Raw genomic sequence first — 18,386 nt, 5'->3', positions numbered from 1 at the left:
GAAAGACAATCAAAAGGAGGACATAGGAAGGCATCCACTACCCAGAGGACAGAAGAGGCATATTTTCCCTATTTTTCCCATTAGCTGCTACTGAAAACCTAAGATTATATATGAAACAAACATGAGAATTCTGAAAGGTTGAAATAAGACCAGATTGGGACCCTGGGACCCAAGGAATGAGACAGAGGTGAGTTCCCTAGTCTCTGTTACTTCCCATAGCCAAGACCAGGTGCTGGAAAAGCCAATGAGTCAGAAATGCCAAGACAATCATACAAAAGAGGCCCTGATATAACTTGCTATCTTCAGCCAAAGGCCAAGGAGGGGCAGCCTAACAAGTGGAACATTCTTGGCTAAGAGTTGCTTTACAGCCAATCACCACACACACAAAATGATGATTTCAACTCCGTCCATTCAAGCAAAGGCAGAGTGGAGAACCCAGGCTTCCACACTGGCCAGGCAGTGACGAGCTGCCCCAGCTCCACCCCGGACAGTGCCAGGCAGGAAGCCAGCACTTTCATGCCTGCCTGCCAAGCACTGAGTGGTGATGAGGGTCCTGCCCCGTCAGAGTTGGTGTCGACCACCCGAGAGACTCGATTTCCTCCACTTCCTGAGAGTGACAAGCAACTCCTTCCCTTTTTTCTGTGCCAGGGCAGTATCACAGAAAGCCAGCAAAAACAAAAGGCTTAAGTAAGACCCAGAATCTTGTAATGTAATGCCACAAATGGGCAGATTTCAATTAAAAATAATTTCCATATCAACAACTGGGAAAATCTCAAACTACATGTGTGGAAAAAAAATCACTGAAATGACAGAGATGTGAGAATTATCTAACAAAGATGTTAAGCCTACCATCATAAAAGTGCTTTGATGTGTACTTACAAAATGTTTAAAACAAATGATGAAATAAAAACACTCAGCAAAAGGTAAAAATAAATAAATAAAAATCCTGGCAAAGAAGGAGAAGATGTCAGAAAAGAACAAGATAGAAATTTTAGAACTAAGATATACGACAGATGAGCACGACAAAAAAATCGAAGCAGTAAATTTGAACAGAATCAGCAAGCTTGAAAGGAGAACTTGAAGGGCCGGGGATTTAGCTCAGTGGTTTCGTTGCCTGCCCCGAGTTTGATCCCTGGTACCAAAAAAAAGAAAGTAGAACTTGAAGTAAACTTGAAGATAGAACATAGAAAATACCCAATCAGAAGACAAAGAAAAAACAAGCTTAAAAAAGGAACAAAGCTTCAGAGATCTGTGATCCTATAATAAAAGAACTACTGTCATTGGAGTTCTTCAAGAGAAGGAGAAAGACAGCAGGGTTAAAAATGTGATTAAATAAATAATAGCACAAAATTTCCCAATCTAAACTTGCAGATTTAAGAATCTCAGCAAACAGTAGGAACCCCAAAGAAACCTTCACCAAGAAACACCATAGTCTAATTTCTAAAGACTAAGAATAAAAAATGAGAACATCTTGAAAGCAGCAAGAGAGAAATGATGTCCTACCCACGGGGGAAAAAATTCACGTAACAGCAGATTGTTCACCAGAATTCATAGAGGAAAAAGGAAGTGGAATGGCTATCAAGAATCTAAAAACCTGTGAAAACTGGAGTAAAAATGAAATTAAGGTTTCTCAAATGAAGGAAAACATCACTAGCAGAACTACCCTGACACAATGGCTAAGGGAAACTGTGGGTAAGGACAACACATTTTCCTTCTCCCAGCTATGTTTTATATGTTAAATTATAACACTGTGTAATGGGCTCTAAAGGCACACAGAAAAATACTTAAGACAAGTATAAACCGGAGAAGATAAAGAGATATAAAATGATATAGTTTCTATATGTCTCTCAAACTGTTAGCATCAGTAAACTATAATAAATTATGCATATATAATATAATGCCATAGTGATCACTAAAAAGCTGTACAGACAGGTACAGTAAAAAAACCTCACAGACAAATAAAAACGGAATGCTAAAAAACATTCAATTCATCCATAGAAGGCAGGAAAATTATAAGAGAAAAAAGAACAGAACAGAAAATATAACAATCATATCGATACTGTAAGCTCTTACATATAAATAATTACATTAAATGTAAAATATAAATATAACAAATAAAAACAGAGATTGGCAGAGTGGATTTAAACACCTGACTCAACCATACAGTGCCAACAGGTAACTAAACTCACATGCAATGAAATGACAGGTAAGTTGAAAGTAAAAGGAGGAAAACATATGCTACCACTAATCATAGAAAGCAGGATTGGCTACATCAAATATGGGATAAAGAACACTTCACACAAGAAAATAACCAGGCGTGGAAAACAACATTATAAGGCAGAGCTTCAGAAAAGTGAAAGGAGAAACTGACAACTCTGGTAAGTGTAGTTGAAGGCATAAACACTTCTCTTTCAACAATCTATATAACAGTTAGAAAATCAGCAAGAATGTAGAAGAACTCAACAATAACATCAACAAACAGGATATGAACATTCAATATTTATAAATATTCATAAAACATTCTATCCAACAGCAACAGTATACACTAGATTCAAGTGCCAATAGAGCCTAATCAAGAGAGACCATATCTTGGACCATAAAAGAAACCTAAATAAATTAATAAGAATGGAAATCATATTATCATACTACAGTGGAATCAAGCTAGAAGTCAACAACAGAAAGCTAACTGGAAAACCTCCAAACACTAAGAAACCAAACAATGTACTTCAATAATCCATGGGTCAAAGAGAAAGTTGTAAGAAAAAAAAAAAAAACTACACTGAGCTAAATGAAAATGAAAATATATCAAGATGTGTGGAAGACAGTTAGAGCAGTCCTAAGAGGAAATTTTATGGCACCAAAATACTTATTTTGCCAAGAGGAACATTCTGATCAATGATGTAAGCTACCACCACTAAAACATAAAAAACAGAAGAAAAGGGAAGGGTCAGGGGAAGGACTCCAAAGAAAGCAGAATGAAGGACATATTAAAGAGCTCAAGTCAACAAAATTGAAGATAGAAAAATAATAGAGAAAAAGCAATGAAACAAAATAACAATGCTGATTCTTTTTTAAAAACCAGTAACATTGACAAACCTATATAATGATTATAGAAATTAAGACAAAAGATACACATTATCACTATCAAGTGATAAAAGAAGTGTCATTTCAGACATGCAGACATCAAGAGGATAAGGAAACATTATAAGGAATTCTATACACATAAGTTTGATAGTTTAGATGAAATGGGCCAATTCCTTAAAAAGCACAAAATACCACAACTCATTCGTAGTCCTACACTATTAAAGAAATTAAGTTTGTTATTTTCAGACTCCTCACTTAGAAATCTATAGGCCTAGATGATTTCACCAGAGAATCACAAAAAGGTTTAAAGAATTAACTCCAATTCTATACAATTTCTTCCAGCAAATACAAAAGGAACACTTCCTAATTCATTTTAGGAAGCTAGTATTGTCCTGACATGAAAACCAGATAAAAATAGTACAAAATAGAAGCTGCAAGTCAAAACCCTTCACAAACACAGAAGCAAAAATCTTCAACAGAATATTAGCAAATAGAATTCATCAATATATGAAAAGAAATATACAATAAAAGGCTTTGATATTTGAAAATCAATCAGTATAATCTATATTGGAATGTATGGAAGAAAAAAATCACAATTGGTATAGAAAATATATCTGACAAAATTCAACACACATTCATGGTTTTAAAAAACCCTCAAAAATACTGGAATGTGAGACTTTCTTGACTTGAGGAAGGGGTTGGGGGAACAAGATATGGAGGGAGGGGGTACAGGAAGGAGGGAAAGGGGATGGGATAAAAAGAATTGAAGGGAAAAAATGATGAAAATAGAGCTTCTGTAAATGAGAAGGGGACCAAGGATTGGAGGGAAAGAATAGGAGATGAAGAAAATAAAAAGAAGAATTAAGATGTGTTACGTATGTGTACCAAACTCCACATGAGAAATATAATCATTACACACTGCAAACATGTGCTAATAAAAATAGATAAATAAACACTCCATTGCCATCCATCCCACACAAAATCCCCCTCACTTTGAACACACTTATCCCATCATTCTTGCCACTTTGTGAAACAGTTCTGTAAGTCCTCTTCTTTGTCTTTAGTTGTGCTGTCCTGCCTGCCCTGATGCCCTGCATTGTTTCAAAACGTTGACCTTCCACATTCATTTTGACTTTGGGGAACAGTCAGAAGTTGCATGGTGCCAGATCCTGTGAATAAGCTGGACAAGGACACACCATACTTTTACAAGCCTTTCCATTGGCTGGCACCTGGCAGCACCATTTACTGCATTTCTCATCACACCTCATAAGACACTCACAAAAGTGGACTTCCAGAACTACTTCAGAAAGTGGCAGAAGCAAGGGGGACTAATGGCAATGTCTTTTACTATAATAAATTTAAAAAATAACATTCATCACATTTTTAATCATATCTCATAGTATTCAACAGTGCTACTTGTTATTTTAATGGGTGGGTGGTGGTTACAGTTATTGTTGTTGCCAGATCATGGAGATACAAGTATGACCAAAACATGATTTCTGACCTCAAAGACCTTTTTTAAAAAATGGAGTTGAAACAAACACAAAAGTAACATGAGTGCAAACAAAATGTTACTCAAGCAGAAAATCTTTACTTCTGGGGAGTGGGTTTTTTTTGTTCTTTTTTTTTTTTTATTTTGGTACCAGGGATCGAACTCGGGTCCTTGAGCTTGTGAGGCAGGTGATGGAACCACTGAGCTAAATCCCCGGCCCTGGGGAGTGGGTTTCTCAAGGAAGATGACCCTGAACGTGGGTCTTAAAGGGTAGGTTAGGATTTCACGGGAGGAAACTGAGTGAGCAGCAAGGACCTTCCTGCCCTGGGTAACAGGTTTAGGTTGAGAGTCCAGTGCATGTGTGAGAAACAGCGAATATTCTTGGGGAAGGGGTGAGGAAGGCTGAAGTGCTGAGAGGGGCTAGAAAAGAGTGCCATGATCAAGCTGTGAAGTGTGAAGGGCCTTGGGGTCTCTACTGTGTCCTGTGTGCAGTGGGGGAATCACTGGAGGTTTCTGAGGGCCAGGTTCTGGTTAGAAATGCTTTGTAGTTGCCTAAGAAGTTAAAGTAGTAATTATCCCTTCCAAGGCGGGCTACTCCTGAAGGCCAAGCAAATACCACCCTCAGCAGGTCTCCCCTGTGTTTAGCAGGCTCCACCCAAAGGGCAGCAAGTCAAAACTCCAAGGATAGGGAAGGCTGGCTGGAGCCATGGTGCAGACACACATGCACACCAGAGAGGGCACTCTCCAGGCCTGGATCTGCAGAAAGCAGGCGGTTTGGGCATCCGCGGGACTCTGGCATCCTGCAGGGGAGTGGTTGAAGGCATTTGGGGAGAGGCCATTGATTGGCACAGCAATCAGAACAGGGGCCTGGGAAGGCTCCCAGGGTTTTCTGCTGCTCCAGGTGTTTAACCTATTAATGAACTGGACCACAGGGTCCAAGAGCAGGGCCAGGGTAGTGACAGGGATGTGGGCAGCTCAGGAGGAGCAGGCAAAGGAACAGGAGTATTTCAGCATTTTAACAACCAGCGCCAGTGCTCTCCTGCACCTCTATTCAGGGCTGTTTCTCACCAGACTGTCTGCCCTCAGTGTAGGGCTCTTTGTCACTGGCCAGCTTAGGAGCACAGCCTTCTCTTTGGCCAGCAAAGCCCCCTTAAAAGCAGGAAGAGGAACCATTTGCACCTTGTACCATACAGTCAAGGTTCCCTACGTGGTCCTCACAAAGGACTGGATTAAAAAAATGAACCATGGGCGTTACAGATGAGTTATTACATTTCTCTCACTTTACTTTGGCAACATTTGCATATATAATAAAGAGACATGAAAGTTTTAATTCACTTTTTAAAAATGACACAGTGGGCTTCTTTGGACTTTAAAAGGACACTACAGACTCTTTTGGAGTTTATATCTTATTCCATCTAACTAATTTCTCCCTGGTGTAGTAAGAAGGAAAAAGAAGGTTTTTTTAGGATAGTCTTCTTTAATACATGAAAACCTTTAACTCTTAAATCTACAAGAAAGTTATTTGAAAAAGTGGCTAAAACTTAAATCAACAAAAGAAAAAGAGTGGTTCTATCCAGGCAAGGAGAAATAATATTTTAGCAATGAGCATGGCTCGGGTTACCTCAGAGGCGATGGAGGTGAAGCTGCCGCTGAAATGCACATGCTTGTGGATCTCACTACCGTTGGCTGTCAGGAGCCAGTCCCCAAACGCCTGGTCTTTGCCAGCTGACTGGTTGCTGTGGCTCTGGTTGGTCAGGAGATCAGCCAAGTCCCAGTGGTAGGATGGTGTGGCTCCGATCAGGGCAATGAGGATGGCCTCTGTGGCTACGTAGAGCTGCAAGAGCAAACACACAAGTAGACACTGCAGGCTCCACCTGTGTATGTGGAAAGCTCAGGAAGTCCGCAACCCTTGCAAGGTCTGTTTCTTGCTTTGGAGTTTAGATAAGCTACAGTGATGAGCCTCAGAAGAAACCAAGCAGAAACATGGTGGAGGAAGGTTCCCACCCTCTGGTAAGCAGGACCAGCCACAGCAGTCCACCTGTGGAATCCTTTATGAGAGTTTTCCTTCCATGTCTCAGATCGATCTGAGACTAAAGACTACCTCTGTGGTTTGACGCTGGAGGCCAGGGACATATTATCGGCTCTGATTTAAAAAGACTAACATTCCAGTTATTTCCTCCTCCACACTGCATCTTCAGCTCACGTCAGCAGTCACACAAGGGGCCAGGAGTTCCCTGGCCTTGGACTTGTAACCTACCTAAGACTGATGGTGACACAGTTTGCTGTCTCAAAAAAATAGAAAATATATTAAATGTATTAAATATCCTATAGATATATGAAAGCAATTAAACTTAATATGTACTTGAGTAGATACCAAAATAGGGCATACAATTCATAAGATTTAAAGAAGTTGAAAATTCCAGGTACAAATGTTTATTTCACAACCATTAGGTATACTCTCTTTTTTTGTACCAGGGATCAAACTCGAGACCTTGTGCTTTCGAAGCAGGCGGCAGAACCACTGAGCTAAATTCCTGGCCCATTAGCCCATTTTTTATGTTGAATTTTTAAAATTAGTTTTATTGGTATATTTTAGGTACACAATAAAATGACGTTCATCATTGGAAATTTGCACCTTTACATAATCCACCTTGATTCTTATTTTTTCCCCATTCCCCTGCCCTCCCTTCAACCTCTCCATCCTTCCCTATTTTCAAAGACTTTGTTTCCATTTTTTCATTTTCTCATATTAATTCCATTCCCTTCTTTCCTTTTCCCTATGCCTCCCACTTCCCCTTCCCCGACGCCTCCCACTTCCCCTTCCCCTTTGCCCCTTTCCTTCCTATTTCACATTATCTATTATACCTCTTAGTCCTTATTTACACTTTCAGTTTCTCACACTAGAGAAACTATTCGGTATTTACACATGTGTGTCCTATTTATTTCACTTAAGAGTATCGCCTCAATGTGCATCCACTTAGCTATAGCTATACTTTTTAAAACTTGGTTTAATTTAACTATAGTTGTCCTCCACCGTAGAACAAATATTCCACCTATTCATTTTAGAAATACTTATCAAATACATTTGTCATTTGTCACTGATGGTTCTAGGCTCTCCAGGCACTCATGACTGGGTTTACAGGCTGTCAAGCCTCATGCAGCCACTGAATGATAGGGTTTTCCATTTATTTAGTTCTCATTGTTGGAAGATTATTTCAACTTTACCATGCATTAAGAAAAGTGCATAATTAGACTGCTCCAGAGGGAAACAATCTTACTTTAAGAAACTATCCTTGTTAACTTTGAACTTGAGAAAAACATAGTAAATGTCTAAAAATTACAAAGCATGCAGCTTCTCTACAGCCTGTGATAATGTGCCCACTGGGTGGATGAGCTGACTGAGGCACATCACATTGAAGCAGCTCCTCAACAGCTTCCTCTCCAGGTTGCAGAGAGTTCCAGTGGGAGCTCCTTCCACACCATTCTGCAGGGGCATATTCAGCAAAGCGGGTAAGCGAAAAACCCAGAGGCAGAGTAATTTATCATCACTAGATGATGGAATTACTGTCAAGGAAAGAGAAAAGGAGTCGTGACATTGTATGCGTCATAACAGAAAGCTAATGTAAAACCCAGGATGTGATTTTCCCCTCCCTAAGGCTGAGAGGATACAAGGCAGTCCCAACCTATTTTGAGTCGATTGACTGGGGGCCTCTGGAGACATGCAAAGCTGCCAGAGGCCAGTATGTGCGGTGATTTATTATAAGATGCAAAAGAAAACATGTTCCCTGGTTTACATGCTTCCTGGCCCCTATTTGCATACAATTAAGAATGTTTTAGAATAGGAGGCAATAAGTTTATAAAAATAAAAACCTTAATAATTACAAGAACAGATAGATTACACATTGAGCAGTAGCGATAATTACAAAGTCATTTCCCTCTGTTGAGTGACTGCCCTCCCTGATTACAATCTTCTGGAATTTAATTGATGGGTATAAAGACACAGAAAACATGGGGCAAGAGAACTCTTTTCTGAGATGACTCAAAATATACATTTTGCTGAATGAATAGTTTTTAATCAGGCAAAGAAAACTAGGCACATATTCTCTCTACCTGTGCTCTTTCTACCTCTGTGCATGCCACTCACTCGATGTGCCAGGCACCTTCTCCTGCAATGAAAATTTGAACTTTGCCTATCTGAGGAGATGCAAGTGCAGATACAGCCTTCTTTGCCATCTGCCTTCCTCTACAGCCCTCCAGACATCTTTTCCTGCTTCTGCTCACCCACAAAGCTCCGTATAAACTTTCTAGAGCCTGTATTACTAGAAAGTAATGCTGCATATGTATGTCTATTCACCTTTGGCTTCCAAAGCAAATGCCCTGGGCCTACACGCTAGACTAAGGAATGAATAAGAAAGTGGCAAGGGCGGAACACTAATAACAACAGCACATGCTTCTGCAGTGCTGACCATGTACAATTAGTAGTCCCAGTTCCTGTTGAGTGTAGATGAACATGTTGTATTTTTATCTTAATCGTTCTAGGATATGCAATGTTTTAAGTAAAAGGGGGAATGTTTCAAAGGGTCCTTTAATCTGAGTCATGTTTCATTATGAAGGCCACCATTCTAGCTAAACACTACAATTTACAGAGAGTTCTTAAAAATGAAGAATTGATGCTGACATATACCTTTCTTCATAATAAAGTGGACAGTGAAACCCAGTTTATCAGAATTATCCCTATTAATCAGTATTAACCAGTTCCATTCTTAGCCATCTGCAGGGAGATTTTCCACATTTTCCGTTTTTTCTGTCCTTCTCCTGCCCTGCACAATGTCTTCCTAGCCCACCTAATGCACAACTGTACACACACACACACACACACACACACACATACACACACGGTCCTCAACAGAATACACAAGGCCACAGAAAGGTCAGAAACTTGCAACTCTTCTGTGCAATGCCAGTCTCAACAAAACCTTAAGTCTATGGTCTTGCTCAGTTTTGCTGGCCATGAGGGAGACAAAATAGATCAGCAGCAATTACACCGGGTGATAAATACTATGCAATGGGCACTGTGAGATTAGGTCAGAGAGCCAAGGCTTAAACTCTGCATGCAGGTTACTATTAGGTCCACCATACCTGAGCCACATACACAGGGCATGTGGTCACAGGTAGTCAAAGACTGGCTTAGCCCTTAACTAGCCAGGGGATGCACCACCTACACACAGAACATGGGGGAGGTTTTCCTTCGTTCACCACCTTTGGCTCTGACAGTATTACGTACCTCACACATCCTGTCCCTTCTTCTCATGAACAAAAACATCCTCCCATTCTTTTCTCCACTAACACTCTACCACTTCCACAAACACATCCACCCATGTTTTGTCTAATGAAATTGCACCATCAGTGGATGGGCTTTAAAGCCACAATGAGAAACCACCATCCATTCTCTTTCTAAGTAGGACTAAGAACATTTCAAAAAAATCATTATCTTCTGGCTCTACCTCCAGGGAAGGTGAACAAGTGCCACAGATGGCTGAAGGTTTTTTTTCCCCTCTCCCTTTCAATGTAATTATAATTTGAAAAGTGACTAAAATGCACGAGAGGATTGGAATTTTGAAAGTTTCAGAAAGTGAAGTACTAAAAGTAATTGCATATTAACATCATTATAAGCTTTCATAATGTGTTCTACAAATTATATCATCATAACATCTTGCACTGTGAAGTCATGGTTAAGTATGATGTTTATTCTGTAAATAAGATAAATGAGATACGGAGCAATTAAGTGACTCATTCAAGGTTTTGTGTAACACTAATAGCAAAACCAGGATGAGAATGGGAGCCACTTAACTGTGGGACCAGAACCTTTTTCAGGGGAAGTAAGGGAGAGACATCAAAGATGATTTTATTGTCCTTACTGTGAGTCTTTTGTTTACTTAGGACATAGTTATCTCATGTAGCAGCAAGACCTCAATCACAAAGGCAGGACCATGAGCACAGTACCCAGCACAAAGGGGGCATTCAAGGTTGGCTGATGTTATGGCTTTTATCTTGATGTCCTTCCAAAGCCTCGTGTGCTCATAGGTGGGGCTTTTAGGAGGCAGCTGGATCTAGGGTGTGTGAATATGGATTAAGCATGTGTGATATCTGGATTAGTCCCCTAGTTGGATTGGCATAGTTCTGGGCATGGCTGAATGGATTTACTCAAGTCAGAAGTCTCACTAGTGTGAGTGTCACCAGTCAATAGACATGTAGCCTAGATGGACTTTAAAGGAAAAGATGGAAAGCAGGCTGCTGCTGCTTGCTTGCTCTTGCATACTCTGCCATGAACCATTTCTCCCCTCCATGCTGCCCTGCCTTGGAGGCAGCCTTATGGACTGAAACCCCTACAAACCGAGTTAAAATAAAGGTTTCCTCCATTAACTTGTAGGTGTCGCTACTTTGTTCCAGCAACACAAAAAAGTAACTAAAAGAGCACACTTACTGATAGCACCTATGTAATTTATGTATAGAATTTAAAATGCTCTTAAACGTTCTAGATAACTGGTACCTGTAAGTAAGTACCTTCTCGTCCCTGTTCCAATCTATCTACATCATGCCTCCAGATCAGCTTCCCCAAAACTCCTCACGAAACTCTTCTGGACAAAACGTATTAATAGAGAAAATATAAATTTCATGTGGTCCAATTGCTAACTTATCCACATTCAAGCCTTGTGCACTGGCCTACTCAATTCCCCAAGTATGACTTGACTCATTGTGTGGTGTGAAAAGCATGTGAGTCTGTACCTGAGTCTGAACTTCAGGTCTAGTGAAACCTGAAGAAAATCAAACCTCTCTGAACTTCATGCCTTGTTCCAATAAAACTGGATGCTAACGGTACATCTTTTTCTAACTCACTCATGCTAACTATCCTACCCTGTCTTGAGGGTTACATGGGATGCTTCCCTGGTTCTAACAGATTGTGCTGTGTGCTGCAGGCAGTGTATATCAGCGCTTCCCCAAATCAGTGGGCAGACTCTGAGACTAGGGCTGGGTAAGAGGCTGAGATTGTGCTTTTCTAATCAGCTCCCACGTTGCTGCTGGTCTGGGCCACGCTGTGCAGTAAGGAGAGAAGAGGTCAGTCCTTCTCTACACTTTGTCCACCTGGAATGACCTCCCTCTTTCTCTCTAAAATCAAACTTCCAAGTTCAGCTCAAGCTCAGCCATCTTTCAAAAGGCTTCAGTGAACTACTCTAGACCAGTCTCCTTAACAATGGATACAATGGTTGGCTGTATTATTTACTGGGAAAATGTTGCTTTGTATCATTATTTGTGTAGATGGAGTTCAATCCTAATTTTCTAATGACTTGTCATGTACTGTATGAAACAAATATACTTCCTCCAAAACACATGAATACATAATGGCCTATCATATGTACTTTTGAAATTAACTCCTTAAAGAACGGTGTGGTTAAAATAAAGATGACTTAACCAATAATTCTGGAATGTTGTTTTCGTTCCTACAATTAATTAAGACTTTGGACAAATTATTTTATCTGAAACGTTTTCTCTCTCTCTCAAGTAAACTGGGAATGTTATCACCTGACCCTCCTTCTGTTATTTCAGTTTAATTTTTAAAACAATTTAGCAAGCACCGGCTCGTTGTTGCAGTACATTATATCATGCACCTCAGGTGATAACAAAAATGGATAAGTCCTCTTTTCCTTCTCCTCAAGAAACATACACTCAGGTGAGGATAACAAATATATCCAAAGCTATAAATACAAGGCAGGTTGTAATGAAAGCTATGTGAGCCATAGAAATGACATTCATGAGAGAACATAGAAAGAAGATGTGAATTTCACCTAAGGGAATCAGGAAAAAGTTGTGAATGTTGTACTTGAACATTGAAAGACTGCCAGGGAGTTAATTAAAACAACACTCAGGAGAAGGAATTATTTGGCAAAAGCAATAGCCCAACCAGAATCGAGAGCATCAAGAACATATTTTTAGGGTCCTGTGAAGTATTACAGGTCTCACTCAGCTTTAGTCATCTGAATATCCGTGCAAGAGTCTTCTTTTAAGTCAATTCAAATAATTTAACTCAAGTAAATTGACATAAAAATAAAATGTGATATCAACACCAATATCACTTGGCAGATGAGTATTATTAAAAATAAATACAGTGTAGCTGGTGTGGTGGTAACTGACTGTAATTCCAGCACTCAAGAGGCTGAGGCAGGAGATGGTGAGTTCAAGGCCAGCCTGGACTACATAGCTAGACCTTGACTCGAAAAACAAAACAGAACAAACAGAGACCCACACTGTCACAAAGCCAAGTGTTGACTAGCATGCTTTTTATTCAAAGTGGGTCCCAAGAGGTATTTGCAGGCAAGATTTTAAGGGTAGCGAAAGTGAAAGCACAGCTGTACCTCTCGTACACTGCCGTTCACTGGCTGGCTCACCCACGGGTGTGGCACAGCAGCTGGATCCCCAACTGCTTCTCCCTCCTCTGGCTCCTTCAGCTGCTCTGACTCCTTGGCGGGGCGCAGATTTAAGAATATGATGAAAGACACCTGCTTCATCCAGGTTGGAGATAGGGAGAATGACTCGGATTCAGCTCAGATGGGTCCACATTGTTTCCTTCCTGCCCAACAGCCTGCCCTGCAGACTTCCAGGTCCAGCGTCACACTCGAGGACAGTAGCCTTACAGGGACTGCTGACTCAGTTCCCACAAGAGGGCCATCCAATTTCTATGATACTTAATTCATCAGCCACATATGTAATAACACACACACACACACACATTTTTCCATATCAGGAGTTCTGCTTCCTTCCTCTCTGGCTGAACTATGACCGACACAACCACAAACAAATATGGCAAAATATTAGTATTTATTAAATCTGGAAGTAGGGACATGTGTATTTGTGACATTATTCTCTGTATTTTTCATTGGAAATGCTTCATAATTTAAAAAGAAATTTTAAAAGAAAATGAATAATAAATACAATGAAATAGAGTAGTTATTAGGTAATGTTTCCTTTTGAAGTCTGTGTCATCTTTCATTCTTCGGTTCTGGTTCTTTTTCTTTGTTAAAACAGAAATATCTGAGAATGTTTTGAGAAGTTCTAGCATCAAATAAGATTTTTCTCCTCAGGTAAGCATACGGATTAAAGACCTGAACAAAGGAATAATTCTCTCAATGTATGAGTTAATGCTATTTAAAACAAGTTTTCAAATAGCAGCTAACTCTGCCATGCAGACTATTCTTTGACAATGCAGAATGAGACAGGATTAAAAAATATCTGATGGAAAAACATGGACTCAAGGACAAAGCTTAGTGATATCTTTGGAGAGAGGTAGAAAAACATCTTCCTCTTGCACATGGACTTTGACAGAGAAAGAATTTCTCCTTGGAAAACCATGATAGGTGAGGGTAAAAATTAATTTTTAAGTAAAAGGAAAGGATTTTGAAATTTTTTTTTTTTTTTTTTGGTACCGGGGATCGAACTCGGGTCCTTGTGCTTGCGCAGCAGGCGGCGAAACCACTGAGCTAAATCCCCGGCCAGGATTTCAAAATCTTATACCAAATAATTTCTATTTTATCCATGAAGTGGAGACAGTAAGTATCAGAGGAGAAAGACAAGAGGAGTCAGAAATTTGAGCTTGAGAAAAGTGGCATAGCTATTAAAAACTACGAGGTTGTTCATTTATGAGTGCATCAAGGCACTCAAAATATTAAGGGACAAATAATAATAATAAATAATAAGAGACAAAAATCAGGTGATAAAAAAGATGAATGTGCATGTTTACATAACAAAAAAGTCTGAGAGGCTAAATACTAACCTGTGAACGTGTTTTATTTCTGGGTGATGGAAGCGCTGGTGACTTTTTCCCTTTTATTTTCTCTTTTTCCTACAATTACCATACACTCTCTGTGGAGTGCCATATGACATGGCTTGGTTTGAGCATTTGGTCACGGAAATCAGCAAGGAGACGGTCCAGCTGTGTGGGTCATCGGATTTGGTGACCTCTTCCCTCGAAGTCCCCCTTTAACCGCAGTGAGGAACCAAGTGAGTATTGGGAAAACCTCCAAGTCAAGTAATTATGCAAGGAACTACGGGTACTGAGCAACTTTAAGAAACTCCAATCTTGCAAAATGAGTTAAACTTTCATGATCCAGCCATTTCCAAGGGCACAATAAAGGCTGAGGAGCCAGCTGCCTAAGTGCACTCATCCATCTTGCGGCAGAGTATGCTCCACCCAAGTCTAGCACTTTTTCTGCCCTGTTCACCTGGCCTGTTTTCATAACTGTAATGATTTCTTTTGTGCCGTCAGGGGAGGTAATACCTTCTCTGCCCGGGTACATGCTGCCGGGGCTCGGGGTGCTGCACAAGTCTCAGGAGACCTGTTTTCCAAAGGACACTCCAATTCCTGAGAAGTTCCAGGCCCAAAGGGGCCTCCACACCTGCTAGAGGCCTCTAACACTAGCTCCACAACCTCCCTGGAAAACCAGATTTACGACTTCCCCTGCTTTACACCAGGGGGCAGTGTCTGCCTGAAGACAGTAACTTTCTAAGGACAAGTGTGGCTTTGGTCTCCAGACCTGGAGGGTCCTTCCCAGGTAACTGGCGACGGAATACAAACATTCTCCAGTTCATCATAAACTCCTAACAGACCCACGATCCAGGCTAGTGCCTCAGGTCGACCAAGCTAAACTGCGAGTAGCAGAAACTTGTTCAGACGCGCAGAGAACCCTGGTAGCTGGTCACATGGCTGGGAGTCATCATAGAGAAGCTCTGGTCAATGCCATAAGTTCTCATCCCAGCTGAGCCTCTGATGGTGCTGTGGGCTGATCTTAATGGCTGTCATGCAATAAGGTCTTCACTGACCTTATGGTAAGGAGTTTAGGAAATCCAGCTATCTTTGCAGCCATACTTTATCAAAAGGCAATCTTCCTATGAATCCCTGGTGGAGGGAGAGTGAGGGTGACAAATACAGCATGGAGAGAGGTAAGCTAGGACAGTGTTCTGGCCAAAGTTTAATAAAGCACCTTGCACAAAACACACTCTACCCCACTCTACCGTATATGGTGTTAAATGACCACAACCCACAGCCATCACTGATTAAAGGAATATCAACCAAAAAGCATGAACCATTGTTCTTCCTGGGCAAACTGTAGTGTGCCCTCCAGATAAGATACATCTTCTCGTCTTTACCAATTTTTTGGCTTGGAAAAGCAAACTTAAGAAAATAAGAATAAAATATTAAATTTTATCATATTGGCTTCAAATTTTAAAAATACAATATTACAGACCTCTTTTGTATCCCACCCAAAGCCCATTCTTTTCCTTCCTGCCCAAGAGGCAATCAGCCTCCTGAATCAGGTGCTGAACTTTCCACTTCATGCGTTCATACTTCTAAATTGTTAATACACACTCACAAACCAAATATAGTATTGTTTTATGTGTTTTTAAAATTTTTATTGAGAACATTTAATATTTCAATGTTAAAATGTATATTGTATTTATCATGCTTCCTTTTTTCACTGAACATAAGGTTTGGAGATTCATCTATGTACTTATAAACAGATCTTTTTCTCTCATTTTGGTTGTTAGATTCTACCAAATTTATACTACACGTTACCTGTTCGCTTTTAAAAGTCATTTAGGTATTTTCTAATTTTTGTTATTACAAGCAGTGCTATAATTATTATATCCTTACACATAGGTCCAAGATACACCATGGGCTGTGTACCCAGGAGTTCACTGCTGGGTTTTAAATTAACTTGATGATGTTTAATTGTTCTCTAAATAAGATAGTTTCCTATTTCTCATTTTTATCAGACTTGTACTGTTGGGCTTTTAATGTTTGCTAATAGAATAAGTGTGAAATGGTATTTTACAGTCATTTTAGTACACCTGTCCCTGATGATCACCTAAGGTAAATACCTTTTCACATGTTGACTATGATAGTTACTTGTTCTGCAAAATAAGCCACTTTCATAAATGCCATGAAGAGGTATTTATTGCATGGATAACATGCATGCTTTGGTAGTTCTAGGACTTGAAAAATGAGGTTGGGGTTATCCAGCATTTACATATCAATAATGCCTTCTTGGATACAAGGATACTGTACCTCAACAGGAAGTTCACAGCACTGCATCCCAAATTTGCTGGTGAAACTAATGCTTGTCACAGGTTACAAGTTCCTGTTGGTTAATGGATGCACTAAATTCTGTGCAAATTATACAACAAGTTCAGCAAAATGAAAGTTTTGGAGCCACTGATTCAAATAAAGAAGGAGAGCCGGGGATTTAGCTCAGTGGTTTCGCCACCTGCTGCGTAAGCGCAAGGACCCAAGTTTGATCCCCGGTAACAAAAAAAAAAAAGAAGGAGGGTACATTTTTGTCTTACGTCTAATAGAAGCAAGAAACAAGAATTTTCTTCCAACCTGCCAGCTCCAGACAGGCTAGCAAACAAGCATGTGTGTTCACAAACAGTGACACCAGGCATGAACCATAAAATACCACTGGAAAAGACCAAGAGTAATAAACTAAATGGAATTATTCATATTTAAATACAGTACCATGAATAACTCTGACCTTGGGGAAGGCAAATACATTTTGATGGTAAGAATTTTTATAACTGTAAAATTGTAAATCTTATTGCTTATTCATAAGTCAACCATTTTTACATAAAGCAATCTTTTCTCTTTAACTTTCTTTTATGTACATTAAAACCACATAGCTTTGTCATCAGGGCATTTGCATCCTATCCTCCTAAAGAGAAACTGACAAAATCCTCATCTATTCTTTATATATATGAAAACTGAACACTACAGAGCTTCAAAATTGTGTTTGCAAAGAGTGTGAAGGCAAGTTTCCTAGCAAAGAAAACGGACAGTGAAGCAACTCTTCGATGAGCTATGTGACTGAATTGGTAATTCAAAAAATCAGTTAACCTGAGATCTTCAGAGTTGGCTTTGATATGTGATTTCATTCTCGTAGTTGGAATCTGGATATACTGGAAGTAAAGAAAGTTAAAATACTTTTTAAATAATACCAGTGGTCCTGAAGGAGGAAAACAGAAGGGTCTACAAAGATTTCAACTCGGTCCCTCTAGTCCTGGGCCTCTGGCCTGAGGTTAATCATCACCAAACCTCAGGTACAGAAAAGGCTGAAGCAAGGGCTCCTTCTCTAGCAGCACCACTGTGCAAGTGTTCCGTGCCTTCCCTGGACAATGGTAAGAAAAGCCCCTTGATGTAAATAAAAGCAAACAATCTAACTTTCCATTTAAGCCAACTGTGTGAAAGGGGCCTTTTACTTTTCCTCTGTTAGGGAAAGAACCCCAAGAAACATGAAATTGTCCCTATCATCCCTCATACAGCCATGTGACGGGTCGCCCAGCACTCCCACTTCACAGACCAGCTGCCCCAAACCCAAAATATTTCCAACCAGACGCAGTGGGGCGGTCTTTGGGGAACTCCATTCTCATATTCAGGAGATCTCTACAACCACCCACATCATGCAGCTCAACGGGACCGGTGAGTCCTAGCTGGGAAAGGGTCACTCCTGCCTGGACTCCTCCTTGGTTCTGCAGTGGACACCTCCCCAGCCACAACTATGAGAAAAGTGGCCACATATTACCAATAACACTCTGAGACCTGGTCCTTGCTGGAATATTGATCATACGTCAGCCAAAGTTTAGGGAACAAGCCTGTCATAGGCTTTGGTAGCAAACTCAAACCACATGAGTCAACAATAAACAAAAGCAAGTGGGGAAACCTAACAGGTCCTTCCCAGAGCACCAGCCTTGTCAATACCATACT

At 40.2% G+C, this 18,386-nt stretch overlaps 1 protein-coding gene across 3 annotated transcripts in view; it reads right to left on the bottom strand.

The window, feature by feature from the left end:
- The window catches only part of Slc22a15 (solute carrier family 22 member 15), a 70,949-nt gene that overhangs the window by 50,485 nt on the left and 2,078 nt on the right, over positions 1 to 18,386 (bottom strand). For 2 of the 3 annotated variants that reach the window (XR_002397974.2, XM_087213306.1), the window contains exons 2-4: positions 14,403 to 14,606; positions 12,988 to 13,734; positions 6,198 to 6,410 (exon numbers count right to left, since the gene is read on the bottom strand). Coding sequence is in view for 2 of the 3 variants with exons in the window: in XM_087213306.1 (XP_087069432.1) it covers positions 6,198 to 6,410; positions 12,988 to 13,140 (366 nt within the window). In the remaining variant the exon portion in view is untranslated. The remainder of the gene's footprint in view (positions 1 to 6,197; positions 6,411 to 12,987; positions 13,735 to 14,402; positions 14,607 to 18,386) is intronic. The other variant, XM_004853796.3, reaches the window with a different exon arrangement.

Source organism: Heterocephalus glaber, unplaced genomic scaffold (assembly GCF_053883595.1).
Source record: "Heterocephalus glaber isolate CG9 unplaced genomic scaffold, H.glaber_assembly_v1.0 deba00001442, whole genome shotgun sequence".
In the NCBI taxonomy this organism is placed as follows: domain Eukaryota; kingdom Metazoa; phylum Chordata; class Mammalia; order Rodentia; family Bathyergidae; genus Heterocephalus; species Heterocephalus glaber.
Note: the sequence above shows the minus strand (reverse complement) of the source record. Positions and strands in the feature narration are given on the sequence as shown.